This window comes from Protopterus annectens, chromosome 10.part0 (assembly GCF_019279795.1).
Source record: "Protopterus annectens isolate FY-2018-M chromosome 10.part0, PAN1.0, whole genome shotgun sequence".
NCBI lineage: Eukaryota > Metazoa > Chordata > Ceratodontiformes > Protopteridae > Protopterus > Protopterus annectens.
The window spans coordinates 1,661,498,407-1,661,518,572 of NC_056744.1; the positions used below are offsets into that span (position 1 = coordinate 1,661,498,407).

The 20,166-nt window shown below is 37.3% G+C and overlaps 1 protein-coding gene across 1 annotated transcript in view; it reads left to right on the top strand.

Annotated features, from left to right (window-relative positions):
- LOC122814391 (involucrin-like) overlaps window positions 1–19,763 on the top strand; it is a 222,502-nt gene extending 202,739 nt beyond the window's left edge. Inside the window, exon 7 of the mRNA XM_044086975.1 lies at window positions 19,639–19,763. Coding sequence (XP_043942910.1) covers window positions 19,639–19,763 — 125 coding nt within the window. The remainder of the gene's footprint in view (window positions 1–19,638) is intronic.
- The last annotated feature ends 403 nt before the right edge of the window (window positions 19,764–20,166 follow it).

Here is a 20,166-nt window from a genome sequence, read left to right on the forward strand (position 1 = left end):
TTTTCTGACTATAATGTGAGGTAGAGAACACTGTATCATTTTTTGTATTAAGTTTATCTAAGTCTTCTTGTAACAGATGTGTCTCCTGCAAAAAGATAACCTGAGAATTAAATAATTTTAGAAACTTAAGTTTACTTATCTTGCAACCATTATTTAAAACATTAATATTAATGGATATGCACTTAAGATATGTTGTATATTAAAACAAAAATGCATATGATATCATCAAAATCCTAGTGGTATGAAAATATCAGTGGAACATGCACACAATTTTTGAACTACATATCAATAAGTATATGACCAGTAAGACTGAGATTGTTTACAATATAGCTGTTAATAACAGTAGTAGGCACTAATAAAAAAATCTTCAAAAGAGATTAAACATCAGTTACCCATCTTTCTCCTCATGGAGTCTATGACTCCTAGTTTGAATAGCAAACCTATCCAAACCTTCCCTCCCATCAAGCAAGATAAGACCAAGATCTCTCTACTACATTTGAAACTATTCAGTTATTTAAAAAGAAAAATATTAGACAAGTAAAAGAACTTCAAAGAACTTCATAGCAAAAAAAGCTCAAAACTTTCAACCAGTTTCAAGTTTATGTAAACATTCCGAACAAAACTGTGTAAACATTGTCTGCATTTTAAATGTAGACATTATACATTAATGAAGATCCTACAACTATTAACTGAGAGTCCCCTCTAAAATTACTATACGAAGTGGGCAAAATCAGTGGACTAATAACTAGTTTACAGAAGACAGCTTGAAATCTTAACATGAGACAAACCTCGTAAAATATGTAGAGACACATAAGGAGACAATTAGAATAATATCATAGAGAATAGTATCATAGTATAGCATGAAACTACAATATCATGCATGCTGTGTATTAGGCATTTTCTATTTACATAAGGACTAGGATGACAATAATATGTATAATCATCATTTCAACTTATTCAACATCCTAGTAATAATTACATATGGGTAGTATTAATGCCTCAGCCAAAAATTGAAAATATGCAAAATGGAAAATTATCAAGAAGAGTAAAATGGTATACCTATTTAATTTAAATGAATATAAAAATAAGGTTCTAAACTATGACATGTGACAACATCCCATCTCCAAACATAAATGAAATAAAATATCCATGGCTCAGCCTCAAAGGCTCAAAGAAAAAATGCAGCCCAGATGAAAGCAACTTGATGCTGAAGCAGATAAATACAGGTGATTGAGCCAATGTATTTAATTTATGATTTTTCCCATAACAGAGCCTGATACATATATGCCTACAGCTAGTAAACAACAGTATATAAAAAAATCTGGCTCATCGTGACTTTTTCTCTTCTCTTCTTATATACTTATTATTTACAATGATAAAGTAACAACAGACCATGTGCAATTGTTCTGATACATAGTACTTCTCAATGGTGGTGGTCAAACATGACTGGAGTTAAAACAGAAATGCTGCAGGCATATTTCACAGGAATTCTGACTCATACCCCTCAACTGTATAGATTTTCACAGAATGTCCATATTTTGGCATCACATTCTTGGCCCATTTTTCATAAAATTGTGACCTTCTAGCAAACTAGTGGTAATCATTAAATATTGAAGTTTGAAAACAATGACAGACATTTGAGCTTCAGACCTCACTTCACCCAGAACATTCCCAGCAATGCAAAACCCATTATTCTACCAATTTCTAAGTCCATAGGAGCAATGACCAAAACTTTTCTCTACCTTTGTACCTCCATCCCACTTTTATTTATGACTTTGTCCAGATTTTGTACTCTAAGTGGTTGAGAGGTATGTTCAGACTCTGTGCCGTCTACTCTGGCCAGCTACATATTTCCCTTTTGAAAGGGAAGACTGACTTGTCTGCCTCACTATTTAGCTCATTAATATTTATATGCCCATTACTATCCACTTTGTACAGCAGTAGCATGAGAGTCGCAGCCTAAACATACCACCTCGACCACAGTCTCTTGATCAGGTCAAAAAAATGTACAACAATGGATTTAAATGCCAAAGTTCTAGATATCCCTACATATAAACTTTAAACACATATTAAATAATGACACATTACAAGAAAAAAAAAGAATTACCTCATAATCTTTGAAAAGTCAATCTTCTACACTCCTAATTTCATATGCATATTTTCTGTCCACACTTTTCGGATTACCTGTACAGACTCCTTTCTATAAGTCAAAATCAGTACCATTATAAATCCATGGTAGGACAACAGAGTAATTGCATCTACCTAGCACACAAATCCTTTATCTTCACCTCTCAGTTACTTAGTAACACTGTTTTTTTCCAAGTTCGTCAAGAACACACTGCAACACAAGATTTCCTTTAAGGACTGCCGTGCAATTTTTCCTCTTTCAAAGATTTGACTTTGTATAAAATCTTTTTACTTCTTTTTTTGTGAAAACAGGTACAGTAAAATGTAACAATATTAATAGACAGGTAGTAATATGACCAGAGAATACATTGCTGAATAATAAAACATAAATGCAAAACAGTAAGAACTATTTACACATATGCCAAAATTCCATCATTGAAATTTGGAGGTAAGCTGAATTGTTTGAGTTATTTGTTTGTTTGTGATTGAAGGATCAATTTCCTTTCAGTAACTAGAATAAATAACTTATTTTTGAGTTTTGATTGATAGAATAAGTTTTAGGAGTTAGCATTTTTTTTGTTTGAGGATAGGAGGTTCCATGTGGTTTTCAGGTTTGAATGTCATTTGCATTTATATCAGGATTGTCTATGATGTATTGGCTAAGGTCTCAAATTTGCCTTAAAATGACTGTATAGCTTTTAGGGAGCTTTACTTGTGTTCTCATTTCAGTGATAGTATTGTTCTTGAAGGGAAATATATCAGAGATGGTGAGTTTCTAGAGGAGGGGATAATTGTTTAGGTTAAGCATGCTGTTATTCATTTTGAGATTGGGGTTAAGGTGGATAGGCTGTAGAGAAGTGAATGCATAATATAGATTTAATGATTTGAACATCATTTATATGATATTGATTTTATGTTTAATGATTGGGTGTATTTTAAGATTTTTCAAATTGTTGTTATAAAGGAGGGCTCTGGGGTTTATGCATAGTGTTTTGATATAGTGTGTAATAGTAGTACAGAATCCACGGGAATCACCACACGGAATGAACTCAGTAAAGGTAATATCTTCTTTATTGAAGTAAAAAACACAAGCGCTTTCACGTAGTTACACTACGCTTCTTCAGGTGTATTAAAACTATAAAAACAAGGTACTTATATATAAAACATTTTGGCGCGCAAACCAAAAAAATTAAACAATAATGAACAATTACTGACTCATTAACATTTCCTCAGTGCGTTTGTTAAAGAAACAGTATGAACAAGATTAAAAATAGTTGCTAATACCAACAAAGTCAGATAATTTAATAGACCATGTCCTTCTGATGCAAAATTCAAATAAACTATATTACATTATGCCAAACAACTGTCACAAAAATCTCTTTAATGCAGTGTGAACGTTACATGTAAAGCAAAATCAGATCGCGTTCTGATTCATTATAAACTGTGAGTATAGTCTCAGGAATGTCCAAGTCTGCGGCTAATCTCAACTAAAAAGCATAGACAGCACTTCATAAATACAATGCACAAATCCATCCTGTAATCATAATTAGCCCAAAATATGTTAGAAGTCCAATAAGGAAAGGATGTTATAATTATAATTACTTAGGTCATCATGCTCACCTTGACCTTATGTAAAAATGGAGTGTTGATAAATTGCATGAATGTGAGCCTGTTCATGCAGATAATTCCCTTCATCTTAAACATCATGGACATCTGTAGATGTCAAGGCTTTAAACTTTATATAAGTATTCAAATGCTTAAAGAACCTGACACTACTGTCAAGGCAGAAGCATTGAAAAGTGAAATGAAAAATAAAGACTGCTCGTCAAAGAAATTCTCTACTACCGAGATCTTAAGCATGAATGACAAGCAATTCTAGGGAACCAATCAGCTTATCCCAAATTCAAAAAAAACATTTGCCTGGAAATATCATTATTGAAACTATTTGAATGAAATTTTTTTTGCCTCGGCTTCCATAACAAAAACCAGACCAAAGTAATAAAAGCAAGGAGAGTCTTAATAGATGATTCATTTACTGTGTATATGAACCAGGAAGGTATTAACAGTGTTAAAAGGAAAACCAAAATGAATATTCACTATGGACGTCCTTAAACTAAAACTAAACAAAAAAAAAACAAAGTGTGCGATGAGAAAAATGCCTCTATATATAATACAACTAGTGAAAATGTGTCATTTCTTAAATACAAGATGTGCAAGGTCAGAAATAGCGCTAAATGTCAAAATTAGTATAAAAGCTTACAAAAGTAAACAGCGAATTCGCTAAAAAAGAAGAAAACTGGCTAATTGCCATATAAACAATGCTTCAAAGGCAATATTACTTAATGCCTCTCAAGTATGTCATATGTATAACAGAGTTAAATGCATCTAGTCCAAAAAATGATAACAGAAAATAAACGACTGATCTGACTACAACCAGAACAAAATACCAATAGTGCTGTAAAGCACGATGTATAATTCCATTTAATGTCATAGTCCTGGGAAATGGACAGATCTTCTCTGATAATCCTTAACAAATTTAGGGATAAATAAACAACAATCAAATATCTGCTTGAAAAGCTGATTATTGTTATTATACTTAAGTTAGAAAAAACACTTAAAACTTAACAACTAGCTTTATTAACACTTTAATTTGAAAATGGCCACTGAATTCAAGTTAGGGTCGTATTGTATAATATGACAAAAATTAAGCTATGAAAAAGGGGGGGGGGAAGTATGACATTAAAAAGTAAAAATATATAAGTGTGTATGTTTGAAAAACATACACAAAACATATATGTAGGACATGAGTGTTGTTAACCTGTCACTATTATGTATGTAAATGGTGTAAATAGTTGAGAAATGTATATATAAAAGAAATATGAAAAGTGTGAAACTATGAACTCATATATAAAATATAATTTTGATTATTATACTTATGTATTTTTTCTGTCTCTTTCACAAAAACCATGAAAAAGTACACACTACAAGATAAAAAAATACAAAAAACTCATATATAATATGTTGTATTGAGATCTGTAAATAATAACTCTCACATGCAATAAAAATATCAATATATTACTGTGAGTAAAAGTAATGATGTACTGGGTGAATAAATTTACTAAACCCCAAAACAATGAACAAGAAGGAATATTGGCCAACAGATCAGAAAAAAGAGAACGTAAAAAAGAAAATGAAACAAAGAGCTAAGGTGTAAGGCAAACATCTTAACCCAAAGGTTATGAAGATATATATTAACCTCATAGTTTTCTATTGTTAAGAATAGGTTTAACAGATACAAACTGGTTGATACCAGGGTAGATATGAGCTTTCAAAGTAAAAATCCATTTGAGTTCCTTAATGGCCATCTGGTTAATGTTATCACCTTCTCTGTTGTTAATAACCAATATCTCCAGGACCTTAAAACTAAACATATGAGTTTTATATTCAACAATGTGCTTAGCTAGAGCATTACATTCATGCCTTTTCTTGATATCGTAACAGTGATTATAAATCCTGTCACGAAGTCTCCTCTTGGTAAGGCCCACATAAAATACTTCACAATTGTCACAAGTGGCTGGAGTAATAGTTGTGTAATAGTTTGACCCAGGTTGGAGACCATTGTTATGGTGAAGGGGTGTGGTCGGCTATTATTAGTCTGTTACAGTTTATGATGATCATAGTAGAGTTTAAAGCCCAGCAGCCCTAACCCTCCATAAGAAAGGGACTTAAAATGTACTGAACTAGTTTGAGGCAAATTCTGATCTCTCCTTAACAGTTTAGTTAATGTTACAGAATCATCTGATCCTCTGCCAAGTGAACCAAGGCACTAAGTAATCCAACTGGATCTGGATTCTATGGAAAAGCTTAAACTGAGTGTTAATGCAAGACAAAATTAGATATTCCTCAAAGTTAAATTAAGTGGAACACAAAAAAAAAAAAAAAAAAAAAAAGGCTCCTTTACTTGCTTAAGAGTACTGCAAGCCCTTCAACCTATCACAGAAACATCAGGTGTGGCCATGTAAATCTGATGTATGCACTAAAGCTCATCTCAAAGATAACATACAGGAGTCCCAGAACAAAACATGTGACCTTGGCGCGAAACCAGAAGGATTCAAATGAACTCAGATAAAGATGAAAAGTCTCAAAACAACAGGGAATATTTCAAGCTTAAGAGATAGAGATGTATGTGAGCTGATGAATGCAGTTTTGAACAAATAACAGACAAGGAATCATACTATAACCATACCGTGTACACCAGTCAAAAGCAGCACACCAAAGGTGATCCATCTCATAAATCCCTAAAACCAACAAGCATCAAGAAACCACACACCAGCAGCACACCATTGAGGCAGCCCATCAAGAAAACCAGGTAACGAACTTCCTGACCCCATTACCTTACCATTAGAGCTTGACTATCAAAACAATAAATATAAAAAGAATGTGCACATTTCTATGAACAAGACAACCAGACCAAATCACAACAGGTAAAACACAAGACAACGAATTACATTTAACTATTTAAATGTAAACCCTAACATATTAACATATAGAAGACTTAGTAAAATACCTAATTAAATTAAGTTCAGGATATGAAATTAACAAAGATAAAACATATACTGTACCATAGATGAAAAGGTTCTGTATGGAAGTATTTGCATAACATTATGTAAAAGAAATAGTCAAAAGAAGTAACTTTAAAAGACAAAACTGAAACAAGGAAGACTTGAATGTAAATTAACATACACAAATTATGTAATAGTAAAAAGATTGAGAGAGTAACTGAAACTAAGTATGCTAAACCTAGTAAATAAATAAATAATTAGTGGCAGTTTAGCATTAATTAGTGTTAATTATTGTCATTTTCATGTTAGGACATGAATAAATGAGTTTTCCTGGGTTCTGTCTGTTCAAGCAGCTTTATTTTCTAAGAACACATCACTATAGAGGTTTACTGACTTTAACTTAAGTAACTTACGTACAAACTAACAACTGCGATATGCATGCTCACTCTCTGGCTGCTTCTACAAAAAGGCACTAGGGATTGCATGTGTCTGGAATATATACATGCATGTATAGCCTCGTATACTTCTTAATGATGTGGTGCACACACATTACACTCATCTACCTCCTCCCTCTTTGAGAAATAGATCATGCAATTTGTCATGAGACTATTTAGCATGCAGAAATCACGGGTAATCCATAGACATGCATTATACAATACTAAATACACATGTATATACAATCAAGTCCACGCTGCTGCGTATTTTACACTAGGCTTAGAAACCTGTCCATATCATGTGATATAAAACTGGGAATTATGTTTAGCAACTGGGACAGTTTCTGCAAAATGGGTGACCTGTGGAATGTTTGAATCACTTTCTGGAACAGAATCAGACTTCTGAACACAGTCTGGTTTGGAAACCGTGTCTGGCTCATTCTTTGACTTAGAGTCTGCATCTCAGAAATAATGTTGTAACTGCAATGATATTCTGGTACAGGAAGAAGATGTCTGTGATTCCTCCAATACTCCACACCCTCGGAATCTACCAAGTAGGATTTCAGCTTGGCACAAATGCCTGTAATCTGTCCTGTTCAATCGGAACCTTTTGTAGTCTGGATTCGTACTCTCTCCTTCCCTCAGTGGATGAAGTAATCTGCTCAGTCTGTCGTAACTAGATTTCTGGATGTTATGCTTCTTAAATAATTGAGCCTTGGTGGTTTTATTATTCTTAGGTGTACACTGCAATAAACTTGAAGAAATAGGTAGTGTGGTTCTAGTTTGCCTGGAAAGTAGTCTTTGAGCAGGTGAGACAAGAATATCATCATGGGGTATGTTTCTGAAATTAAGCAAATTCAAGAATACATTGGTATGGTCATACTTTGACTTTTCAAGTATTTGCTTTGCACTCAGCACTGCACATTCTGCTGGACCATTGGACTGAGGATATTCAGGATGACTAGTGACATGTACAAAGTTCCATTCTTTTTCAAATTTCTGAAACAACTGGCTAGTGAATTGAGTACCATTGTTAGAAAAAAGTTTATGTGGACTACCATGAACTGAGAAATGACATTTCAACTTAGTAATAACAGCAGTTGAGATTAAGTTTGGTAGTACATCAATCTCAAACCAATTCCAATAAGAGTCTACCAAATCTAAGTAGTGTTGATTATTCCACTAAAGATATCAGTTGCTACAGTAGACCAAGGTAGTTCAGGAATTGGGCTTAGCTGAAGCAGTTCTCTTTGCAAATGCAGTCTAGTACTATTACATACTGAACAAGAATAAAGAACTCTATCAATGCCTTTTGATAATGAATGCCAACATACTAATTATCTTTCTCTTCTCTTAATGGATGTGGATCCTGGGTGACCACAATGCAAAATCTGAATATATCCTTGTTGTAAGGAAGCAGGGACAGCAATTTTAGGACCTTTGAAAATAACTCCATCTTCCATAAACAATTCATCTCTGTAAGGAAAATACGCTTGCACCTCAGGTGATACAATAGATTGCTTTAACAGCCATCCGACATTAATATAGTGATTGAGCTTCTGTGAAATTGGATCAATCTGAGTGTGATCTCTTAACTCATGCACTGACATCATATCAAAGTCAAAATTCTCTGCATCAAGCTGTTCTGTTGTACTTCTGGGTGATCTGGATAAGGTATCAGCCAGCTAGAGCTATATGCTTTAGTGTAGACCAGTTTGAAACTGTGCCTTTGCAATTTGAGCATCATTCTTTGTAATCTCTCTGGAGTGGAATGCATAGACTTCTTTAGAATAATAAATGGAGGTTGATGATAAGTTTCAATCTGGATAGCTCAACCATAAATATAATCATGAAACTTGGAACATGCAAATACTATTGCCAAAATTTCTCTCAATTTGAGCATACTGCATCTCAGTTTGGGTTAGTGTTCTAGATGCATAGGCTACTGGTCTCCCCCCTTGAAGTATAACTGCGCCTAGGTGAAATTTGGAAGCATTACAGAATAACTGGTTTGCTCACATCATACTATCTTAACACAGGTGGGGTGGCATTTTTCTGCTTAAGGTCTTCAAATGGCTTCTGATGTTGTTCCAACCATGACTGTGCAACATTTTTGCATGTTAGCTCTCTTAAAGGTACTGTCAACTTACTGAAGTCTGGTATAAATATGCCTAAATAGTTGACTATGCCCAGAAAATCCTGTAAACCTTGTACATTGCTGCCATTTTTAGAATACCTGCTTGCTTGGTCAGGTCAGGTCTCAAGCCTGCACTTGTAAACAAATGATCTACGTACATAACTTCTGGAAGTCTGAATTTGCACTTCAGTGGATTGAGCTTTAAGTTCACTTCACGTGCTCTGTCTATAACTTTATTGAGGTTTCTGTCAGGCTCTGCTTCACCATTGCCTCCAATCAGTAGATCATCTAGTATTATGGCACAAGGATAACCCAAAAAAGTTAGCTCCATTGCACACTGAAAAACTTCACTTGCAGAGTTTATTCCAAATAGCATCCTTAGGAATCTGTATCTGATAAATGGTGTACCAAAAGTAGTTAGAAATGAGGATTTGTGATCAAGCAGCACTTGCCAAAATGAAGTCTTTGCATCCAAAACAGAAAATACAGTGGCATTTGGTATTAGAGCTGCAACTTCTTTGACTGTGTGCATTGGATGATAGGGTCTCTTTAATGCTTTGTTCAAATCCCTTGGGTCAATGCATATTTTGATTTCATCTGAGCCTTTTTTGTGAGCAGCTACCATGGACGACACCCATTCATTTGGTTCTGTGACTGGACAAATCATACCTTGTTGCACCATTTATCCAACTGAGCTTTAACTTTATCTTGCATAGCTATTGGAACTCTTTTTGCTGGTCTGAACACTGGAGCGACCTCTGGGCTACCTTCATGGAATACACAACTGGAAGCTTGTCCAATTTGTCATTGAAAATATCCACATACTCAGAGTAAATGGCTTCGGAGAAATTAAAACTCAGAACTGCACTCGCATGAAAAACTTCTTTAGCAAAAGAAAGCAAATTCATTCTCAAACTATCTTTGAGATCCAATAAAGATTGCACTGGTCTTCGGACTACATAGCATAACAAGTTGTAATAGTTCTCAGCCAGATAACATGAAAGCATCACTGAACATTCGGTTTGAATTTCTTCACCTCCATAAGCAACAAGTCTCACACTGCTGGTTACATTGAGTTGTTCATTTGTTCTGACTCTTACAAATGTGTCTGCTTTGACCTAGTGTTTACTTTAAGCTGTGTGGATTTTCCATTGGCCTGGACAGTACAAAACACTTCATTTCTTGTTAATAAGTTTACTTCATCACCTCTTTCACCAAGCACTGATACACCACCTACATAGAAAACTGACTGCTTCAGCTCTACTTGATCAACTTGCTTTTTTGTGTGACCTTTCTTTACAACTGTGTGAGGCTTACCTGAATTACAAAACTTTTGTAAATGGTTCCATTTTTTCCACTTGTGACATTGCTGACAAAATGCTAAGCACTTCTCTTTTACACTCATGATTCGCACCAAGTTAACAAAACTAAAGTTGGGTTTTGCTGATTCAAGTTTGAACTGCAGTGAGCTGGTGTCGGAGCTTGCACCTTTCCTGGAACTTTCTAGAAAACCTTATAACGTCTTTGGAAAACCTGTAGCTACCACCGTTTGCTCTGGAGCCAACTGAAACCATGCTCTTGTCACTTGTAAGCATACTTTTATGCTTTTCTGTCACCTCATGGATTTGACAAATCTCTATTGCTTTGCTCAATGTTAAATCACTGTCACAAAGTAAAATCTTTCTCACAGCAGCACTATTAATACCACATACAATACCAAACTGACACATTTTAGCTTTGTTTCTCAAGACAGATACATAAGCTGCAAATGTTTCCCCTGGTTTCTGATCTCTTGTGTAAACCAAATGTCTCTAATGTAATATTCATCTGGGGGTTTGCACATTTCTCTAAACTTGTTCTTCAAACTTTCGGGGTCTTCCCTTGATTCAGCTTGTACAACAATATGGCAGTCTGCACATTCTCCTTCATACACTGCAGGTGCATACACAAATGAAAATTCTCCTTCTGTGGCCTCAGAACCTGCTAGGTTTAGCAAAATGAATGCCATTTTGCATGCATGTCTATCTGCATAAGCTGCTTGTATGAAAATAATGTACTCTTGCTCAAATATTCTCCAGTTCTCTGCAATATTCTGATCAAACACAAGTGGTAGGGGTATTTGAAATCCTTCTTTCATACTAACACATACCAGCAAAGGGTTTTGTCAATAAGCATAAATATACACACATACACATATGCATAAGTTTCTGGAATAAACAATAATTGTCCAATGCCTTCTTGCTCTGAACTTATATTTTCATTGGGCTGATCAGAATTATGCAAATGAACAAACTTGCATTACTTTCAAATAACTGAACTTTGTGAAAAATGTTTTGCACGTTTCGATACTTTCAGAATATTATTGGTAAAGGCAGAAATGCTACAGTCATATACCATCAGTTGCTAAACTCATCACTTTAAGAAACATTTGAGAACTTTACAATGTGACTTCGTAACTCACGAGCACTGTAGTACTTTTGTAATGTCATCTTTTGCAGGAACACACCTCTTAGTGTAAGAAACATGTCAAGCAACTGCATGTGAATAAATCGAAGATCTGTTGCCCAAAACTCAACGTTCAAAGTAATTGCACCTTGCTAATAACTGCATACAGCACACCGAAATGTCCCTAAGATGGTGGTACCTTGCTAGGCAATTCTTTCCATTACAAGAAGCACTCTGTAATGGTGGCACTTCATGAATAGACACACCCAGCACAAGAAACACTTTTTCGAAGTAGCTATACTTTGACTGTATTACATGAAATAGTTGCAGTTTGCACACAATGAACTCTTCAAAATACATGCACAGTAATAAGCACACACTGTAAGCACTTTTACACACTCTGAGATACTTTGAATAACTTTAGTTATGCCCTTGATACAATACAAAGTCATAGTTATGCCCAAACATAACACCCTAATATTGACCTCTCCCTACTAAATTTGTGATGTACTAAAAATGGGTATAAACTAGATGATAAAAAGTATAATACCAATGCTTTTGTTCTTCATCATATTGTATAGACAACATGCCACTACAAAACAAAAATATAGCCAGGGGCCTACAAACGTAGATGGATAACTCTCTCTCTTTTGACCATAATATAATAATGGCTGTCAGGAATTCTTTCTATTTAGTACAGCTAATTATTAGTGGAATATCTTTAAGGTCTAAAGTGGAAAACACTCCATTGTATGTGGCATTAGTCAGACTAATTATTGAATACAATGCCTCCTTCAGAATGTTTCTCACTTAACATATCAGCTGAAAGATCTGAAAGGTTCCTGGCAAAAGGGATCAGCAGCCTAAAGTCCATAAATACAGTGTGTTATAAATTTTTAGGGGGAGTTCCATTTCACTTGTCACATTATTAGAGTCAAGGTTGTCGTAGACCACCTGTTTCTCTGCAAGTCCAATATCTTCACCATTGCTAAAAGCACAGACCTAAACATTCCGTAACAGATAAATAAAACAAGGTCAGGATTAGGTTTAGAACCCAGTACCTCCCAAACATTCTCTGTTAGTTAAGCAGTGAGATTCAGCATCTTCCTTTAAAGTACGTCTGGATAGGTAGGTATACACAAATTTACTCTGGGATTGGCTGGTATGACCCCTCTGAAGTTACAGGATAAGGTGGGGATATTAGGAAGGTGTGAACGGTGATAAGAATAAGTAGCCTTGGAATATCTGGGAATCTATTTTGAACTATTTCCTGAATTTTACAGAACTGCTATAGTTTGTGCAAAGTTACTCATTAACACAGTATGGTTAGCACAGCTGATGTTAATCATACCTGCAGTGCTAGTTGCACTGGCTGCCTTGTTTAATTTAATGTAGCACTGCTGGAAAAGCAGGCTGTACACAGCACTTCTGCTGTACTACAAATTAACTGCTGTACTGAATTTGCAGTATTCAGTTCCTCAGTTAAGCACATTAAATCAGAGAAAGTGACTTCAACTAAGTAAGAAATTCAAACTTATGATTTTCCTCTTCAGATGAAAGACGTTCCCACATTTAATTTTCCTTTTTCTTGTCAGCATAAAGCAGTAGCTGTCTTGCCTGTTGTCAACCAGAAATGTGGCATCTAATTAACTGCTGGTAGATATTAATGAGTTAATTAAAAATACAAAATCTTGTATACAGACTAGAGTTAATGTAACTGCATTTAAAAAATACAGGTATGTGACATTAGCCTTGAAAATTATGTCCTTATTTTTTGTTGTCAATTTGTCAAGAACAGGATTAATAATGTTCTAATATAATTAAATAAAATGAACAGTTACATTCTGCTGTTCATAAAGTATAGTGGCCAACAATCAGTGTCATCTAGCTGTATAAGATGTTGACTTTAACTATTTCACAATATTGTCCTCTCAGTTGGTTTTATAGTTTCACCCCTCTGTACCTTAAGCACTTAACCCATCTTGGATATTTCAGTTTAAATTGTAGAAACACACTTCAGTGAGTCACTTTTCATTAAAAAAAAAAAAAAATCTGTAGAACTCTCTACTCCATTGAGCACAATATATGTAATTAACCAGCAGTGACATAGCACAAAAACTAGTCGGGAACTTTACCTCCATCAGTCATGTTCCTGTGGTGTTACCTAACTAATTGATATCTCCCATTGTAATACATCCTAGAATATTTTGGTGTGAATTTCATTTAGCTTCAGCATTCATATTGTGCACCCACAACCCCCTTCCCATCCCAAGGCACCCTCCTACTGCTTACCTAATTGCAGCTCTGCCTGTAGTACTACTTATCTGACTTATGTTTTCCTGTCTTAACCACGTCACCATAGGTTCATAGGTTCGTACTAGGCTATCTGCCCTAGGGCATTTATAAGCCTAGCCAGAGTGTATGTGGCTTACACCACCCCTTAGGATGAGAATACTATGCCCTTTTAGGGTTTAGTTTACTATGCCTCTGTCTAGTAGTGACACAGAGATGACCCCCGGGGTAAACCTACGATCTCCCATCCACTCGTCGAGATTTCTCTTGAATAGAGTCAGTGAGGGGCTCTGCCTAACATGGACTGGGATTCTGTTCCAGAGTGTAGGGAGCCTCTGGGTTATGAATCTGTCCCTCCAGCACGTTCTATTTATTTCTGTGTTGAGGTTTAAGTCACTTGTTCTCGTGGCTCTGATGGATTTGGATTTTCTGATGTGGAGCATGTCCATTAACTCAGGATTGGACATGGCCTTGTACATCAGGCACAGATCACCTCTGAGTAGTCGGTATGCAACTGAATAGAGCTGGAGTTTTTTCAGTCGGGCAGCATATGACATATGTTTAAGACCCTTTATCCTCTTGGTGAGGAACTTTTGGGGTCTTTCCAACTGCTGCAGGTGTCGGGTGAGATACATCCCAAATGGGGCATTGTACTCCATCATTGGCCTGATAAGAGAAGAGTACAGGGGCACAATGACCTCTCTTGATCTAGATGTGAAACCCTTCATGATAAGGTGGGCAATATAGAAGGTCTTCCTAACCACTTTGGCAATGTGAGTGTCAAATGAGAGGTTACTGTCAACCTGGGTCCCTAGGTCCCTGATTACCTCTTCCGTACTTAATGGATTACCTTCTATGTGGTAATTTGTCGGTACCTTGTTTTTCCCAAAGGGTATGACTATACATTTTTTGGCGTTCAGCTTAAGGCCATGGCTCTGGCACCAATTATCCGTTTCTATGAGGCCTCTCTGAAGGATGTTTGTGTCCGCTGGAGTATCAGTTATGGCGCCCAGTTTGCAGTCATCTGCGAACTTTGTCAGCCACAATCCTCCTATGTTTGCCTGTACCTCGGAAAAATAAATGCCGAACAGGAGGGGTCCCAGGACTGAGCCCTGTGGGACACCGCTTGTGACTGGCTTAGAGTCTGACATAGCTCCAGCAACTCTGACCTTGTGGGTTCTGTCCTTGAGCCAGTTTGCAACCCATCTTGTGACATATGGGTTTACATTTAAGCTGGTGAGTTTGTCTATGATGCCCGAGTGGGGTATTGTGTCAAAGGCTTTTGCAAGGTCAAGGTAGGCTGTGTGAACTGCCTTACTCTCATCAATGGCCTTAGTGACTGTTTCAAAAAAGTCGACCAAGTTCAAAAGGCAGGATCTGCCCTTGACAAAACCAAATTGGGTAGGATCCAATGTCTGTAGGTCCCCAATGTCTTTGTTTATGAGTTCCATAATGATCCTCTTCATAGCTTTGCAGACCAGGCTCGTCAAGCTTATGGGGTGGTAATTTCCAGGGTCCGTAGAAGCACCGCCTTTGTGAAGTGGGACCACTGTTGCCGTACACCACTCTTTGGGTACGTATCCTGTGGTAAGGCTAAGATTAAACAGCAGCCTTATGTGTGGGTTTAGTTCCTCTTGGAGTTCATGTAGCACACAGCCCGGGACATCATCCGGTCCCATTGATGCTGTGTTTTTAGCTTTAGAGAGGGCGGCTCTCACCTGGGCATCTGAGATGTTAGAGAGGCTACACTCTGCTGGGATAGTTATTTCTCCTTTTGAGGGGGAGGGGGAGGAGAAATTTGCACTGAACCTGTCTAACAGAATGTTGGCGATGTCAGTGGGTTCAGTGTATTTTGTGTCATTTTGGACTAACTCTGAGCATATCTGAGAGTTTCCACCCAGGTTTCTAACATAGCTAAAGAAGGTCTTGTGATTGTTTTTTGTGTCTTTTGCGATTTTCTCTCAAAGTTGGCCTTGGATGATTTTATGAGTGATCATAGTTTTTTGCTAGTACTGATCAGAGATGCCTTCCCTTTTAGGGATTTTGCTCTGTCATGTAGTAGCTTCCTCCTCCTGTTGTAAAGTTTGTTTATGGCTGGGGTCCACCAGACCGGGCGCCTGCCTTTGGGGGAATGGGTCTTGGTTTTATTTGGGATTGCATGATCCATGCATTCTTGAAGGTGCCCATAGAAGGCATTTGCAAAGGATTCAGCAGTGTGGATTGTGGTTTCCACTGGCCCAGGGGCCTTGAAAGATACCACTTCAGTCTTAAGAAGTGTGAAGTTTGCTTTCGAGAAGTTCTTCACTGTGGTCTTTTGTGCAGGGGGTGGGGACGGGATGTGGATTTCCAGTGAGATTAATTTATGGTCTGATCTTACCAAAGAGGGATGTACTTCCGGTGTGGAGCATTTTGTCCCCATGTTTGTGATATTGTCTCCTCTTGTGGGAATGGTAACTAGTTGTTCCATTGCATTTGAGTTTATGAATTCTAAGAACCTTTGGGCTAGGGTGTTTGGGCTTGAGTAATGTTCCCAGTCTATGTTTGGGTAGTTGAAGTCTCCCAAAATGATGGTATTTGGAGAGACATTCATACTCTCCAGTGTCTTCAGGAAGGCTGTGTGTGGGGTTCCTGAGTTTGAGAGGGTGGTCTGTAGCATGCTACAAACTGTAAGGCAGTTTTGCCTATGGTTAGTTGCACCTGGATAGTCTCCATTGCTTTGTGCATTGCCACTAACCTGGAGGTGTGGGTATCTATGATGAAAATGGATACTCCCCCTTCTTTTGTGGTTCGGTCCAAGTTTTGGGGCCGGAAGGCATGATATGAGGTAAAACCTGATAGTGCTGGGGTGCTCTCAGGAGCCTTGAACCAGGTTTCAGTCACTGCACAGACATCGATGTTCTCCATACTGAGGAGGGCTTCGAGGGCGTGCATCTTGAGGTTTAGACTTCTGGCATTGAGCAGCATTACCCTTAGTTTTTTTCCACTTGTGTTTTCTAGGGAGGTAGTTTTGTCATTTGAACCTTGCCTAAAAAGGCACTATGGGGTGGCAAGAGCCTTGGCCAATATCCGGAAGCCCAGGGTGACAGGTGCAAACCATCCTTGGCAGCGTGGCTTGTCAAGCATGTCATCTCAAGCAGACAGACACTGGATCCCCTTAGAATGACACCAGTAATTAAGCCAATTGTTAAAACTGATCATTTTGTCTTTGTATTGTGGCATCATTCTTGGTGAGGGTAAGATGCTGCTCAGGGTCAGGGTCATACCGGCCTGGGCTACATAATCAGAGAGCTCCTCTGTCTCTTTTCATGTAGTCCAGGGAGGTACGTCTCAGGTCATTCACACCGGCATGTACAATGACTGAGTCATATTTGTACTTGCTGTGGAGTGACCTGAGTGCTTGTGTTATGTGGCGGATTCTAGCTCCCGACAGGCAGCTTACTGTGACCCTCTCCTTGTTCAGTCTGTTGAGCGGGACGTCAGTGTGCCTGACTATGGAGTCACCTATTACAAGTGTGTCTGGCATGTTGTTTGGCCTTAAGGGCTGTGACTGTTTAGCACACTGACTTTGTGAATTGTGTGTTATGTCTTGAGGTGGTGGTTGCTTGGGTGTCTGCTTTGGAGGCCTCTGTTGTTTTGGTAGATTTTTAATCAGCGCCTCCGAGTAAGTTTTTGTGTGTTTATGTGTTTGGTTTGCAGTTGTGATAGTTCTATGTGAGACTGGGTTTGTGGTGTGCGTGGTTACCTTCTCCTCCTGACTGGTCTTGCCAGTACTGAATTGAGAGAGCTCAGCCTCCAGTTTGGCTATATAGTTGCATCTCTCGCATATATTTGTATTTGTTGGGAGGAGGAGAAGGTTGTCTGTGTACATGAGGCAATTGTAACATTGCCTCAAGATTCCCAGATTCACCAGCTGAACAGGAGAGGACGCCAGCAACTGACCCTTCGACATGCTAGAAATAGTGAAAAAGATTGCTGTGTAACTGAGTCAGAAAGGACCTATATGGAAATGGGTACTCAACAGAATTTAGGTGAATGAAGTACTTTCGTTTAAGAGTGCTTTACCTGTATACAAAATGCTTTAGGAGCAAGTGCTGAGCTTTTCAGATAGAGTATAGGCTGTTTAGATTGCAAGTAGAACAGTTCTAAGGGAAAAATTGAAGAGCAGACTTGGCGGAGCCAGAAAAAGTTTAACCTTGTTTAACCGGCGCTGCGCTATGAGCACGACCGCGCAAAGCAGTGAAAACGTGGATTTTAAGCAGTGAACTACAAAAGAGCTAGGAATGGTCCCAAACAACCAATTACTAACAGCTTCTTGTGCTGAGGTCACTTCCCCCAAGGATAGGTAGGCTGCTCAAGGCTCCCCACTCCCACTGGTGAGCAAAGAAACTTCCTTTTATCCAAGTAAGGTAATGGACAACAAAGGAACTACACCACAGCCCAGAATACAGCAATGCCTGTATACTGGTCTAAACTAGTCGAGAAAGGCGGGAAAACAAGGATTATTTTTTTTGTTTTCTTTTTTTTACAGAAATACACAGAAAATGCAGAGACAGTGATAAATTAGTTACACAGGCTAGCACCCTTTAGTGGGCAGCCTCCACAGTTTGTCTTATTCCAGTCACGACCTGCTGTTCCTTCCTTTTTGTTCCTTCACTATCTTCATCAGCTGCTTTGCATACTTATTTGCATAGAAACTCCCCCTTCCATGCAACTGTGCAGCAACAGAGTAGCATACCTCTCTCTGTATCCTCACTTGTTCCCTCTGTTACAGCTTCTTGTCTGATAAATTATATTACTCATATATTTGGTCTGATATCTAGAATATTCCTTTTCTTACTACCCTTCTCCACTCCATCCTTTTACATTGTCCCTGTACTCTTAACTCATTTATTTCTGTTTGCCTCTTTTGTTTCTTTCTAATAATTGCATGATACAACTTCATATTTCTGCTGTGTGTTTCTCCTCTACTGTATTTCTTGTTAATCCCCTACCATTTCTGTGTTCATTTCCAACCATATGGTTAGCACTGACTTGTTAAGGATTAGTAATATCTCAGGATGTTTACATTTCCAACCATATGGTTAGCACTGACTTGTTAAGGATTAGTAATATCTCAGGATGTTGTCATTTCCAACCATATGATTAGCACTGACTTGTTAAGGATTAGTAATACCTAAGGATGTTGTCATTTCCAACCATATGGTTAGCACTAACTTGTTAAGGATTAGTAATATCTAAGGATGTTGTCATTTCCAACCATATGGTTAGCACTGACTGGTTAAGGATTAGTAATATCTAAGGATGTTGTCATTTCCAACCATATGGTTAGCACTGACTTGTTAAGGATTAGTAATATCTAAGGATGTTGTCATTTCCAACCATATGATTAGCACTGACTTGTTAAGGATTAGTAATATCTAAGGATGTTTTCATTTGCTTCCCCATTGCATCTGTAATGACTAATGTAGTTCTGTTACCATCTGCAGTAATGATCAGGGTCTGTAGTGACAAACATCTGTACATTATCCTGTTGTTAATATACTTTCAGTTTGAATGTTTTTGTCTGCATTCCTCTACTGAAGTGGTCCCTGTCCAGTTGTAATAGAGTAATTAGTAATTATGCTTATATTTTTATATGCAGGATACAAAATTCCTCCAAAGAAGTTATTACAGCTATTTAAAGCAGATGAAGTTGCAAAGGATATCGTAAAGGGAATAAATATCACGCAGCAGAAGGATAATTTTAAAGACATCAACAGTATGTAAATAATTTATTAATTGTATTTTTACAGAAATTTGCTCTTTTTAACTGACGTTTTAAATATTTTAGGAAAAGTGAAAACGTGCATGATGTTAGAGGACTAAATGGTGTGACACAACAAGGAAAAGTCTGATAAGATATGTTAATGTAAATATGAAAAACTAAGATCTTTTTAAAACAAAAAGGATTATTCCCATGACTGTGGCACTTGACCAGCAGTTAGAAAGTGTGTGGAAGACGTGGACATTACAGAAAAGGCTACTTTTCCAGTTTTGTGTAAACTAGTATAAAAATGCAGAAGTTGGACTCTGTGAACACTTGTAAAAGACTGATTGCTGTTGACTTCATCACATGTATGGGTTACTGATGCTTCCACTATAAGACATTAAGTTATATCTGTAATTATCT